The sequence below is a fragment of the Dasypus novemcinctus genome, chromosome 12 (genome assembly GCF_030445035.2).
Source record: "Dasypus novemcinctus isolate mDasNov1 chromosome 12, mDasNov1.1.hap2, whole genome shotgun sequence".
NCBI classification, from domain to species: Eukaryota; Metazoa; Chordata; class Mammalia; order Cingulata; family Dasypodidae; genus Dasypus; species Dasypus novemcinctus.
Genome location: NC_080684.1, coordinates 105171701 through 105185705, shown reverse-complemented (window position 1 = coordinate 105185705; position 14005 = coordinate 105171701). Strand labels below are relative to the sequence as shown.

Sequence of the window (14005 nt, the reverse complement as noted above, 5' to 3'; positions counted from 1 at the left end):
GACATACAGAAGATGCTCAAACTGCCTCTAGGTGCAGCCTTCTAGAAAGGTCTCCCAGGCACACAGATATTTGGTTCCAGAGGTGGCCTTGCCCAGAGCATAGCTCGGTTAAATACACACATGCGCACACGACGGTGGGTCTGCTATGAAGAAACACTTAAAAAAATCACATCTGGATCTCTCACCTGATCAAGGCTCAGACACAAAAGCAACTGAAAAGGGATTAAAATCAAGTGGCTCGCAACAGGCCACGAGGGTGGGCTGGGGAAGCAAAAGCAATTCTCTGCCCGGTTGCACCCAAGAGGTGCCGCCGGCTCCCCAGAGGCCCATCCCCTGGCCGAGTCTCCAGGTCATTTGCCCTGATCCCGTCTCACAAGAGACTTTTTAAAGATCGTGCCCGCAATTATTTTTAGGCACATACTCATTTCCCAGCGCCGAGTGCTGCAGGCAAACGTCTGGGACATATATTAATTATGCCCTTGCTCAGCAGGCTTTACGTCTGAGCGCCACAAGCCCGCTTTCCCCAGAATAAAAAATTACTGTTCCTTTAGTTCCTTCTGAATTATAATCAGGATCTGCAGTCTGTCTCCCCCAGAGCTATGACAGTGACGTTTTAATCACTTCTGAACAGAGTCACTGCTGTTCCATCCAGTGAGGACGCGGGCGCGGGGCAACAGGCAGAGGCGAGCCGGCGGCCGGGGACGCCAGGGGCAGAGGCAGTGTCCCCATGTGCCCCGAGACACCCGCCCCCCGGGGGTCATTTTCCAGCAGCTGATTGTCTTCCTGGGGACCAAAAGAGGAAGAAAACGGAATTTAAACCCAGGAGGGGTCGTGCGCACCAGCCCAGGACACGGGACGCCGAGTCTGGTCCCGGAGAGCGAGACGCAGTTCCCAGGACGGCACGTGGTGACCGAGCGGGAAGGCCCGGCCACAGCTGCCTGTTCCGCAAAGCCCAGAGATTATCGTCCCCTTTCGAGACGCACTAAAGCTTGCGCACGGCTCAGCTACAAACCCAGCCCGCCTGGGCGCCGCTCACAGTCACCCCGCAGGGAACTCGGTGCCTGCAGGAGACAGCGGGGACAAACATGCGCAGAGAAGGCGCGGGGCTACGTGTTTGGGCCCCACGGGCGCTCACGCCCGTCTCTAAATGTACTGCAGACCTGCAGGGTCAGCCTCGCCACACTTCACCCCCAGCACCCCACACCCCAGCCTGGGTCCCCCTCACAGCCCTGCGTGCGAGCACCCTCACGCTGGAATTGGAGCTGGAACTGGAAGGCAAGAGGCCAGGCTGCAGTGCCCCCCCCCACGTCCCTTAAAGTCTATACAACAGATGCTCAAAGATCACTTCTGAATGAGCAAATGAGCGGCCTCTCTGAATGCCTGACTTAGCCAGAGCCAGGGATTTTTTTTTAATAGGAGGCAGAGGGCAGCTGGCAATATTTTTAAATTGTGGCCGTCCAAGGCAGCAGGGGTGAGACGGGCCGGGCGGCCTGGCCAAGACATAAAGAAGTCAGTCCTCCCCGGCTCCCAAGACTGGGACGTGGCCGCAGGGACAGCCACGTGCTTCTGCCCAGCAGGTCGGATGTGAGGCAGGCTCCACCACGGCCCTGCTCAGGCTGTACAAATGTTGCACTAAAAACTGTTTCTGAACCAAATCCCTACAAGGAGTCATGGGGAGGTGGCTTCTGCTGAGCCTACATGGATGGAGTCAGCTAGAAGCTTGGTTAATTATGTCTACGATGTCTATGGCGCACAGAGGTGTCCTTGTAAGCAGTTAGCAACCCCACAGGTAAGGCAGGTGGGGGGCGCTTTCTCTGGATCACCGCGGCCGGCCAGCCACACTCCTGCTTCCAGGGGTGTGCTCCCAGGACCACCTGCATCGGCAGCCCCCACACAAGTCCCCAACCCTCGCCTCTTCCTTCCAAAGCCCCCTTCCCCAAGTCACAGAACCTGCAAGTCAGGGATGGGGCAAAAAAAACCAGCCTTTTCCTTAAGCCCCACTTCTTCTGGGTGGTTCTGGTGAAATCAGGTGTCAGTGCTGCTACTGCAGAGCCCTCCCCCTCCCCTCACCTTCCAGGAGCGTGAATGAGCTCCGCCTGTGCCGGCACAACTACAGGCGCTGGGATTGGGCAGGGAAGGAAATGGGGACAGTCTCTGACTGCATGGGGGTGACACTCTAGTGCAGGGGTTCTTAACCAGGGGTCTGTGAGCTGAAACTGAAATTCAAGAAAACAATATTCTGGGAAGCAGACTTGGCCCAGTGGTTAGGGCGTCCATCTACCACACGGGAGGTCCACGGTTCAAACCCTGGGCCTCCTTGACCCGTGTGGAGCTGGCCTATGCGCAGTGCTGATGCGCACAAGGAGTGCCCTGCCATGCAGGGGTGTCTCCCGCGTAGGGGAGCCCCATGTGCAAGGAGTGTGCCCCATAAGGAGAGGCGCCCAGCGTGAAAGAAAGTGCAGCCTGCCCAGGAATGGCGCCGCACACACTGAGAGCTGACGCAGCAAGATGACACAGCAGAAAGACACAGATTCCTGTTGCCGCTGACAAGAATACAAGCAGTCACAGAAGAACACACAGAGAATGGACAGAGAGAGCAGACACTGGGGTGGGGGGGGAGGGAGAGAAATAAATAAAATAAAAATAAATAAATCTTTAAAAAAAAAGAAACATCATTCTTGTGGGGACGTGCTGGTGCAGGTGTGAAATGTTCATTAAATAATACACAGTAGAGAGTGGCCTTAGTAAGGGGTCCGTGGTTTTCACCTGACTGGCAAAGGGGTCCATGGAACAAAAAAGGTTAAGAGCCCCTAAGAGTCCCTGTTCTATGGGAAGAGAAAGAGCAAAATGTAAACCAGTAAACATATAAGGGTTCCAGGCAGGGGCACGTCCTGGAAAGCAGCATCACATGTGGCAAAGAGGTGAAGCGTGATGGAGCGATGGTGGGGCAGAAAGAAAGGCGCAGAGAATCCATCTCAGAGGAGGAAACACGGACAGAAACCTGAAAGCGGTGGGGGAAGAGGGCGAGCCAAGGCCCTCTTGGCATGCCTTTCTGGCTCAAGGACCAAGGAGGCTGGGGGGCTGCAGCCCAGGAGACATGAGGAGGGGCAGGAACGACGTGGGCAGGGTTGCCAGGACCAGAGCACGTCTGCAGGGTCCCCGCCGGGGGCGCACCCCAGGACAGGCACGGCGCCGGCCCCCGTCAGACCGTGGCTGGCGGGGAAGCCCACACTCACCCCGTACCCCGGGACTGGGAAAATGGAAGTGCTCACAGCCGGCAGCCAGCGGTTTTGCCACAGCCTGGCACACGCAGCCGCCCCGAGGCCAGCACACGGAGCAGGCCAAGTGCAGCTGGCGCTGGGCGCGGGCGGCTGGCACCCCATGGCCCACGCACTTTCCTGCTGGAAAAGGCCGCAGCTGCTGAGAGCCGGGGTGTCACGAAGAGCCGTCAGCGCCGCCGCGATGGTAACTGACAGGACACCGACAGCCGCGCTGGGACGCCGCTCTCCTGTCTGCTGCTTGTGCTTATTTTGGAAAATTCTTGATCGAGAGTGAAAGCCGGGCTGACGGGCTGCCTGGAGAGGAAACCTGCCGTCTGAGGGCAGGCGGAGCTTTCCAGAATCGCCCGTCTCCAGGCCCACCACCCCGGGCTGGGGGTGCAGCTGCAGGGCATCTAAATGTCTACCCATTTGGCAGCTGGTCCTTCCAGGACCCTGGCAAGGACGCTGCAGGTGGAAGGGCCGCCCCCGCGGGGCGCACGGGGCTCCACGCTCAGGACGGGGGCAGCCGCTGGGGAAGGAGCCTCTCACCTGGCGTACTAGTTTCCTAACACACCAGTTCAGGTTTTCACAATTACCACAAATGAAGTGGCTTAAAGCCACGCACATTTACTCCCCTACAGCCTGGAGGTGAGGAGTCTAAAACCCGTCTCCCTGGGCGAATGTTGGGGTGCCGGCAGGATGCTCTAGGGGAGGATGAGCTTTCTTACCGCTTTCAGCTCCAAGGGCCGCCCGCATTCCCGGGCTCGTGGTCCCTTCCTCTGCCTGCAGAGCCAGCAGTGTAGCGTTATGCTGCTGCCGTCACCCTGCCCCCTTCTCCTAGGGCAGCCCCCCCTCCGCCTCTCTCCCGTAAGCGCCTGTGCCCACAGGGGGCCCACCCAGATAACCCAGCCCAAGGCTTTCACTCACCCGCACCTGCCAAAAGCCCTTTTAGCCACGGAAGATGACGGAGTCACAGGACCCAGGGATTAGGACCGGGGCAGCTTTGGGGGCCACCGCCCAGTCGGCCACCCTGGGTTCCCCAGAAAAAAGTCAGGGCCAAGTCCACATGCTGGTGCTTTCAGGGGTTGGGGCACAGCCCCAGACGAGTGAGGGAAACGCAGCCAGCTGAGCTGACCGCAGCTCCCAGAGGGCCCGGTGGACCGCGCAGCCCCGTGGCACTGCTCCTCCCAGGCCCCACGGTGCCTTGGGCCTCAGGACCGCACATCCGAGAAAGGGAGACCCTGTCCTTGGTCCGCGTGGGCCCGCGAGGAGCTAGCTTCACGGCCCCTCCGGCCAGCACAGCCGCACGACGTGGCCCTTCACCCGAATCCGGAAGAGGTGCAGGGGCCGCCTGGATGCCAGGGAGGCTGTGGCCCCTCGGGGGCGGGCTCTGGGGAGGGGTCAGGAGGCCAGGGGGCAGAGGGAGAGCAGCCGAGGCCAAGCAGCAGGGCCGTGCGTCCCTCCAGCCCCAGGACGGTACCCGACGCCCGGCTGCGGTTTGGCAGACATGGCATCAGGCGGCCAGAGAAGTCCAAGCTCTGGAAACATCCCTCATGCCCGGTGCGACCCGGGGGCATCGCCTCACCTCTGAGTCCCCAGTGCCCGTGCGAAGGTGAGGATGACACCAGTACCCTTGGAGCTGCTTCCAGGAGACAAGGCTGTGAGCGGAGCTCGTGTGCCCTCAGCAGCGCAGGAAGGTGAGGTGACAGAGGAAAGCCCAGGAAGGGGCCTCTCTGCAGCGGCTCAAATCGCCGCTGTGAGCAGCGCCACGCGGCCCAAGACAGGGCCGCTCTCCTCCCTGGCCTTCTGCTGCTTGGAATAATAAAGTGAGTGTTCAGTAAAAAAACACTCTTCTTAATAACACAGACTTGGTAATTTAAGTCGTGAAGAATCAACATTTTGGGGTAAGGCCTTAAAACTGACATTTTTCAATTTGAGTTTTAAAAGAGATGCACCTTGCCGTTCTGTTTATCCCGCATGAGCCCTTGTGACTGCGCAACCGTGCACTCTGGCATCAACGCCAACAGGGCTGGCTAGGGTTGAGAAACTTCTGAAAAAAGCACTTTTAGTAGAAGATGCCCATTTCTAGCAGCATCGACGTAAACAGTATTTTTGATGCTCGGGGGCCCGGGTCGCCTGAGTTGGCCCTGAAACGAAGCGGTTTCCACAGCGGCTGCCTGCACGGGAGCGCGCCTGGGGCCTAAGGGGTGAGGCTCCAAGCTGGCAGGACAGGACACTGCCAGGGCCCCGGATCCTTCCCTTTTTGGGGAATTGGCTTCTGAGGCCCTTTTGTGGTTGAGACCAGAGTGAACAAAACCGCAATCCGCCTTCAGCCACGAACGAGCACGACAAATAGGAGCCTCACGGCCAAGCTGGCGCCGGGGAACCACAGGCAGAGGGCAGAGCGTTCCTGCCACTGCGCAGAGCCGCGGCGCCAGAAGCCCCCTCCTCTCGGTGCTGCCCCCCGGGGAACGTGCCGCCATCCTATCCAGCTAGTGTTTGCAGCTCAGGCTTTGCCGAATGCTGTCCCCCCAGCGGTTGCTCAGCAGGAGGGCCGGGATGTTTAGAGCTGGCCCTAAACCCGCGCCCCCCGACCTGCTCCAGCGGAGCTTAAACCCCACTGTTCTCTTTCACTCCAGCAGCCTGTTCCAAAATCTAAAATCTCTCCCCAAGAGCCCCGTCCAGTGCAGACCTGGGAGGGCGGTTCTAAAGGCCCTGCGTGGCGCCGGGCACGTGCGAGGCGCTTACTGTGACCTGGGTGTGCCCTCGATTCCCTTCAGCCCCTCCTCTGCCTGCACAGCACTCCACCTCCTTCTCCCTTTGCCCCCACCGCCCCGACCCCAAACAGCCCCGGCTGCGCCCAGAGAGACCGTCTTCCTACCTTGACCAGCTCCTTGAACCTGGGGTCTTCCTTGGAGGTGGGGTCGATCATCGTCCGCTCCTCGTTCTCCTCTGCCAAGGGACAAACGGGAGTTGTGTGAACACTGGGGGGGGGGGACAGGCAAACACGCTGGAGGCACCCCAACTCCCCTCTCACAAACGGCCGGGAAACAGGGAGCGGCAGAGAACCGAGTCGTTTTCTCAGCAAGGACGTGCCCCGGCGTGCGGGGTCCACGTGCTGAGTCACAGTGGCAGTGGCACAGCCCACAGCGGGCAGCCAGGCGGGAGGGGACTGCCTTCTGGCAATGAGTGGGCCATCCTCACGCTCTCGCCTCTTCCCTTTCGAAGGGATGAAGTCGAGAGCGGTCTTGTTGCCAGGCCTCGCCCCTCGCCGACCCCACCCATCTTTCAGGAGAAATGACACAAGGCAACAGTGAAGGCGGGAGAAGCATCCCCCGCCAGAGGTGGGAAAAGCTCCATGCACCAAGAAGCTCCCGGCCACAGCTGTCCATAAATACAGAGGGAGAGATGGATGCTTATGGCACAGAAAACGTCTGATATGGGAAGCGGAAAAGAATCATCACGCAAAGCTGTACACTGAGGATGGTTACAAGTCTACAAAACAGCGTGGACAGGAAAATAATGGGAAGGAACAGGGGGAAAAGGATGACGTTTCACAGGCAAACGTGCTCATCCCCGACTCCCTGTCCAAGTATTTGTTTATCCACTTGGTTTTTCCTGACCACATTCTCTAAGCAGGCAAAGAGGAAAGCCAGAAAACCGCCTCGGCTGGCAGGGGAGCCCGCCCCGCTGCCTTGGACATCGGGTCCCAAATTGTAATTCTGGCTTCCCTAGCTGCCGCCCCTGCTAGAGCGGGCTCTGTGCAGGCAAGACCACAGCAGACCCGAGACATCCCAGGGTCAGCCGTGCCTGGCACACGGTACGCCCTGCAGAACTATGAAGGCAATATGAAGTAGGAGGGCAGCACCCCAGTGGCCCCGCTCAGACAAGCCTGGCTGGGACACAGCCCAGACACGCCTGAAGGGCTCTGGCTTTCTTCTCCTGGAAAACGAGGCTCCTGCCGCATTTCTCAGACTCCTTTCTCAGCACACCTGAAGACGAGGAGGGGGACGAGGTACCACCCTGCGCCCGAAATGCCTCCCAGTGACACAGGCCCCAACACGGGCAGGCTGGGCCCCCAGATGTTTTGGGGGCCAGACTAGGAAATGCTTTGCAGCAAGGGCCTCGGAGGCTCCTGGGGGCTGGAGGACTGCAGCTCGGCCACAGCAGGGCCAAGAAGCCCCTCTGCCCTGGGACAAGGGCCACCATTGGGCCTGTCCCCAAAGGCCCTCTGAGCACCTACTGCATGCTGGGCACGGGTGACGACGTGGACAGGCCCCTCCTGCTGCCCACGGTCTCCTGCAAGACAGAGGCTAAGTGTGTGACCAGAGAGGTGTGGATGACCAGCTGTGCAGGGGCCACTGGGAACAGACCCGGTGGTCCTGACCTCACTGCGGGAGCCCCAGAACACGGGGCTCTCGGGGGGTCCCCAAGTCCAGAAAGACATAAAGGGGAGCAGGAGAGAAGAGGCAGGCATGGCTCCCAGGGGCTCACCCGAAACCCTGAGTGCTGCTCTCCACTGGGGAGCGGGGGGCGGGGGGCAGGGGCGGGGAGATGAGGGGGGGGCTAGAGCCACAGATCCCAAGTGGAAGTCAACAGCTTGCGCTGAAATCTGAAACCCCCGCAAACGGCAGCAGAAGCAGGTGTTGCAGAGAGAGGACAGTAAATTAAAAGGAATTCCCCAGGGGAGAGAGGGGAGAGAGGGGAGAGAGAAGGGGTGGGGGTGGGGCCTCGCGGACCGGCTGGCGTCTTCATCTGTGCGCAGGGAGAGCTTTGAGAGAGGCGGAAACAGCATTTTTCTTTTTAATGGAGGAGTAGAAGAGCCGCCGGCTCTGAAAAGGAGTCAGTAACTAAATAACTAAATAAATAGCCAAGCATTTGATCGCCAAAGGAGCCATCGAATGCGGGCGCAAGCCGAGCCCCCGGCGCGACTCTGAAGACCCACCCCCGCATGCAGGGGAGAATGACCTCGCCGACCGCGCAGAGACGGGCTCAGGAGCTGGGTGGTGAGGGCTGGGCAGTGCACCCCAAGGCCTGGCCAGGGGGGCTGGGAGAACAGTAAAGGCCCCCTGTCCACACGGCGGCTGTGGTCAGGAAGAGACAGCCCCTGCCCGCCAGCCCTGACCACGCAAAGCGTGGGCGGGCGTCCGCTGCGTCACCCCGAGTCTGCCATCGCCGGAGGCCACACGGTCACCGGCTCCGAACACCGCCCCACGGGCACACGCGCGCACGCGCTCCCTGCCCCTGTGCAGGCCGGGATCCGCCTGGCCATCCGGGGCTCGGCGTGAGCGCCAGCGAGGCCTGCCCTGGCCACCCACCCCCGCCTCCTCGCCTGGTTCCTCCGTCCCCGTGGCACTGACCCGAGTCCACATCACCTTCCCCACCTGCCTGCTGTCGTCTGTGCTTCGTGAGTGAGGGGTCAGGGGACTGCGATGTAAACAAAGCCGCTACAAGGGACGGGGAAACTGAGGCATCACAAGCATGTGGGCCAGGCCCGGTCCTGGGGTGTCCACGCCCGTTGTGGGGGAGGGGCAGCCCGGGCAAGAGGCAGGTGGCTGCGCCAGGTGGGGGGTGGGCACAGTCCTGGTCCCCCCAAGACCACGCCGGGCCCGGGCCTGCAGCCAAGGGGGTGCTCCGTGGGCCCCGGTCCCTGGAAGGCAGGGGCGGAGGTGGAAGCTGCTGCCCTCGGGACCCACGGCACCGCGGCCGGGCTCTGAAATGATCAGCCACCTAATCACGCAAGAGTATGGCCGGCCTGAGCCCCTGAGAGAATCAGGGGGGCTCCGGGACACGTCAGGGCCACCGAGCACCGCCCTCATCTCTCTGGGGTTCTGTAGAACGGCTTCTGTTCACTTACTCAGGAAACCCGTCTAGAGCTTCTGCTGGGGTCTGCCGAGCACTGCCCGAAGGAATGAGGATGAGCTTTAAATTACTAAAATGTAAGATAATGTCTCTTATTCCATGTGGATGTGTGCAGGGGAGGGGGGGCCGGTGTCCAATCATTAAACAGAATAAACTTTTATGACATAAGATGGTAAATGCCATAAAAGGGAACTGAACAAAGTGCTGTGAGGCCCAGGGAGGGCATATGGGGGACATCAAGCAGGCTTTGCAGAGGACGTGACATCTGAGAAGGGCTTTGAAGGATACAGAGGAGTTTGCCAGGTGAAGGCTGGGGTGAGAGGAGTTGGCAGGACCTGCAAAGAAAGGGAACTGCAAATGCAGAGGCTCAGGGGTTGGACAGGCGGGGAGAGGTCGGGGCCGGTTGAGATCTGGTGTGGCCAGGCCACAGGCAGGGTGGGGTTCAGTCTCAAGGGTGGGGTCCAGTCTCAAGGCTGCAGCCACACAAGCCTTGGCAGCCCAGCTAGGGCCCCTGGCCTTGACCTTATGGATCTGGCTTTGGCCTTGTGGACAGTGGGGAGCTAGCAAACTTGTCAAGCAGGAGAGTGACATGGCAGCAGCGAGGCGGCAGGGCTGCAGAGGGACAGGTGGGCTGCCGAAAGACTCGGAAGCCAGCTGCTGTCCAAAGCAAAAGGTCCAGCACCTGCTCCAGGGCGGGAGGGCGTGGGGGCAGTGGCCACCAGCAGGGGAGCAGTGGAAGGCGGCCTCGGGCTGCAGAAAGGTGAGTCAGGAAGGGCCCGGGGCTGCTCGCTGGTCGGGGAGGGGTCCCTTCCTTAACTTAAAGGGAAAGAAAAGGGGTGACAAGGGCCAGCTGCCCACAGGCCACACAGGGAGAGTGGCTGGGAAGCAGCAGCGCGCAGGATCCGGGCCCCTTCCTTGGCGGTGGGGGACTGAAAACTGCTTTCAGGGCAACCGGCCAAGCCATTCCCAGGCACGCACTGCAAACTCACACCCGCAAATTGTTAACATCTGACCAAGCGGAAACCTTGGGCTGTGCAGCTCGACGTTTGAGCAGGACCGTCCAGGTAGCAGGCAGGGGACCACATGGGGAGCTCCGGAGGCCAGTGCAGGCCAAGCCCTAGTCAGGGTTCTCTAGGGAAACAGAATCAACAAGGGATATCTATCGATAGCAAGGGATTTATCAGAGCCTCTCACGTGACCGTGGGGATGCACGAGTCCAGGTTCCGCAGGCAGGTGCAACCAGGGGCTCCGATGAAAGTCCAGTGAAGGTTCTTGATGAGTTCTGGGAGACGCTGGCTGTCCAAAGACGAGCTGGGAAATTCTCTCTCAATGCTGGAACCACTTCCCTTTTTGAAGCATTCAACTGATTGGATTAAGTGACACTCTTGCTGATGGCAATCCCCCTGATTGGTGTAATTACAACCAGCTCTATGATTTACCACTGCAGTAAAGTCAAGGGTGACTAAAGTCCATAAACGCCCTTGTGCGACAGTTAGCCCAGGGCTTGCTTGACCAAACAACTGGGCACAATGACCTGGCCGAGTGGACACACCAGCCTAACCATCACCCCTTCCGAGAGCCTGCTCGGCCTGTGCTCTGTTCCCGGCACCCGTCTGGAACTCCCACGGGCCCAGGGTCTCTGCTCAGGGCCGAGCCGAGGCCAAGCCCCGGACGTCCCATCTGCCCGCAGCGCTCCTTGCTCTGCACCTCCCACTCCTCCTCCTCCTCACAGCACCCTCTGTGGACCTGGCACTCTCTGTCCACGGGTGGATCTGATGAAGGACGATTTGTCTTTGTAGAGCCACTTTAAGAAACTTTAACAAAATCGTGCACTTGAGAGCAGCCTTTAAGGAACAAAAAGGAGGTGCCCAGACAGGTCCTTGAAGGCAGCAGGAGGACAATCCAGTTAAGGGCTCATTAGGAAAGGAAAAGGCCAAGAGCAGAACGGAGGGGGCTCACTTCGGCAGCACATAAACTAAAATTGGAACCATACAGGATGACACGCAAATTGATGAAGTATTCCATGTTTTTGAAATTGTATAGTTGATGAGACAGTGGCCATGGGAGTTGCTGAGGGCAGGGAGAGGGAAGAAGAGGTGTGATGTGGGGACATTTTCAGGACTTGGAGTTGTCCTAAATGATATTGCAGGGACAGACGCTGGACCTTATATATCCTGCCTTAACCCACTGAATGGACTGGGAGAGAGAGTAAACTATGATGTAGGGAAACAGATGTGGCTCTACCAACTGGGCTCCCATCTACCATAGAGGAGGTCCAGGGTTCGATGCCCAGGGCCTCCTGGTGAGGGCAAGCTGGCCCACGCACTGCGCCAGCCCATGCGGGAATGTGGCCCCACACAGAAGTGCCACCCTGCGTGGGACTGCTGCCCAGCGCAGGAAAGTCGCCCCGCACAGGAATGCCAGCAGACACAGAAAGCTGGCGCAGCAAGATGATGCAACAAGAGACACAGAGGAGAGAATATAAGAAGACACAGCAACACAGGGAGATGAGGTGGCTCAAGAGAGTACTAGCCTCTCTCCCATTCTGGAAGGCCCCAGGATCAGTTTCCAGAGCTGCCTGATGAGAAGACAAGCAGACACAGAAGAACACATGGTGAACAGACACAGAGAGCAAACAATGGGGGGAACAGGGGGAAGGAGCGGGTAGAAAGAAAGAAATTTTTAAAATCTTAAAAAAAAACTGCAATGTTGTGTTTCAAAATGTATTCATCAAATGCAATGAATGTGCCACACTGATGAAAGAGGGTGTAGATATGGGAGGAGTGGGGGGGTGGGGAGTGGGGTCTATGGGAACCTCTTATATTTTTGAATGTAACATTTTGTGTGATCTAGGTATCTTTAAAAAGAAAAAAAGACAATTTTTTAAAAAAAGCAGAACAAAGAGAATGGACTCCATGCCAGACCGAGAGCTTCCCCACAGCTGCCCTAACTGGTTCCTCTTGACCCTGAGGGACAATGACCTAAGCCAGGCTCCTTGAAAGCTTGAGCCTTCTCTGGAACCTGGCTTCCTGCTACAACAGAATATAAAGCTTGGGCCAAACTGCATTGAGAACTGTAAGTAAAGATTTCCCCAAGTAAGACCAGCAAATAAACATAGAAAAACTAAGAATTCTTTTGGGGGGGAGTGGATGTGGTCCCAGGTTTGGTTCCCAGGGCATCCTTGGGGAAAAAAAAAAAACAAGCAAAACAAATGAAAACCCCAACTCAGGAAAGCCGATGTGGCTCAGGGGTTGAGCACTGGCTTCCAACATAGGAGGTCCTGGGTTCAATCCCAGGCCTCCAATACCTAAAAAAAAAAAGCATTCTTTTGGGTGCCTGTGGCCCAGGACTCCCTGGTCTACATCAGCTCATGCAGGTTGGTGGGAACCTCAGGTGGCAAATCCCGGATGGCAAGAGCTGGTCGAGCTGCCCCAGAAAGGGGCCCGCTAGATCCCTCCCTCCACAATCCATGCGAGAGTCAAACAGGCCTCAGAAATGGGGCAAAGCTTCTGCAAGATTGCACGGGAGGGCAAAGAAAAGCTTTAAAGGATTCTCCACAAATTACGATGGGAAAGATGTACCCCTCATATTAAATAAACCACCTCAATTTGTCCCACCTGCCAGGAACAAGCATTCTGATGAAAACATGAGAAGCAGGAGAGAAGCCAGCTCTTTTATAGAGCGTTTTATATTTCTGTGTATCTGCGTTTTTATGTCTGACTCATGGTTGAAAATTTTTTATTTGAAGCTAGAAGATCTCTGTTTGTGCCTGTCTGTAGGTTTGATGTATATTTTCCTACTTCCGGAGGGTAAAACCAAGTTAGCATATAAAGATCCTTAAAAGAGCTCTATTCAAATTGCTTAAACATAAATCAGTGCTATAGAAGATCTCAACAAACCAATTACTAGGAAAGAGATTGACTCAGTCATCAAAGACCTCTGAACAAAGGAAAGCCCAGGACCAGATGGCTTCACAGGGGAAATCTACCCAACATTCCAAGAAGACTTGACTCCAATTCTGCTCAAACTCTTCCAAAAAATTGAAGAGGAGGGAACATGCCCTATTCATTCTATAAGGCCAACATCACCCTAAAATCAAAACCAGATAAAGATACCACAAGAAAAGAAAATTACAGACCAATCTCTCTTATGAATATAGATGTAGAAATCCTCAACAAAATAACAGCAAACCGACTCCAGTATATTAAGCGAAGTATACATGGGGAGCAGATGTGGCTCCAGCAGTTGAGCACCTGCTTCCCACATGGGAGGCCCCAGGTTCGGTTCCCAGTGCCACCTAAAATAAAAAAAACAAACAAGCAAACAAATGGAAAAACCAACTCAGGGGAGCCAGTGTGCCTCAGTGGTTGAGCACCAGCTTCTGACATACAAGGTCAGGGGTTCAATATCCCACCTCAGTACCTAAAAAAAAAATTATATTCCGTGATCAAGTAGAATTTATGCCAAGTATACAAGGGTAGTGCAACATAAGAAAATCAATTAATGTAATATACCACATCAACAGGTTGAAGGGGAAAAAAACCACATGGTCATCTCAATTGATGCAGAAGAGGCATATGACAAAATACATTACCGTCTCTTGATAAAAACGCTTAGAACACTAGGAATAGAAGGAAAACTTCCTTAACATGATAAAGAGCACATATGCAAAAGCCCACAGCTAACATCCTGCTTAATGGTGAAAGAGTTAAGGTTTTCCCTCTAAGATCAGGAACAAGAAATAGATACCCACTGTCACAACTGTTACTCAACATTGTACTGAAAATTCTAGCCAGAGAAATTAGGCAGGGAGAATAAATAAAAGGCATCCAAATTAGAAAAGAAGAACTAAAACTTTCCCTATTTGCAGATATGATCCAATA

At 56.6% G+C, this 14005-nt stretch overlaps 1 protein-coding gene across 4 annotated transcripts in view; it reads right to left on the bottom strand.

Annotated features, from left to right (window-relative positions):
- Positions 1-14005, bottom strand: part of PARVB (parvin beta) — a 128259-nt gene that overhangs the window by 40752 nt on the left and 73502 nt on the right. For 3 of the 4 annotated variants that reach the window (XM_058308911.2, XM_058308913.2, XM_004478649.5), the window contains exon 3: positions 6142-6212. In XM_058308911.2, coding sequence (XP_058164894.1) covers positions 6142-6212 — 71 coding nt within the window. Of the gene's footprint in view, positions 1-6141; positions 6213-10146; positions 10311-14005 lie in introns of those variants that run through there. The other variant, XM_004478650.5, reaches the window with a different exon arrangement.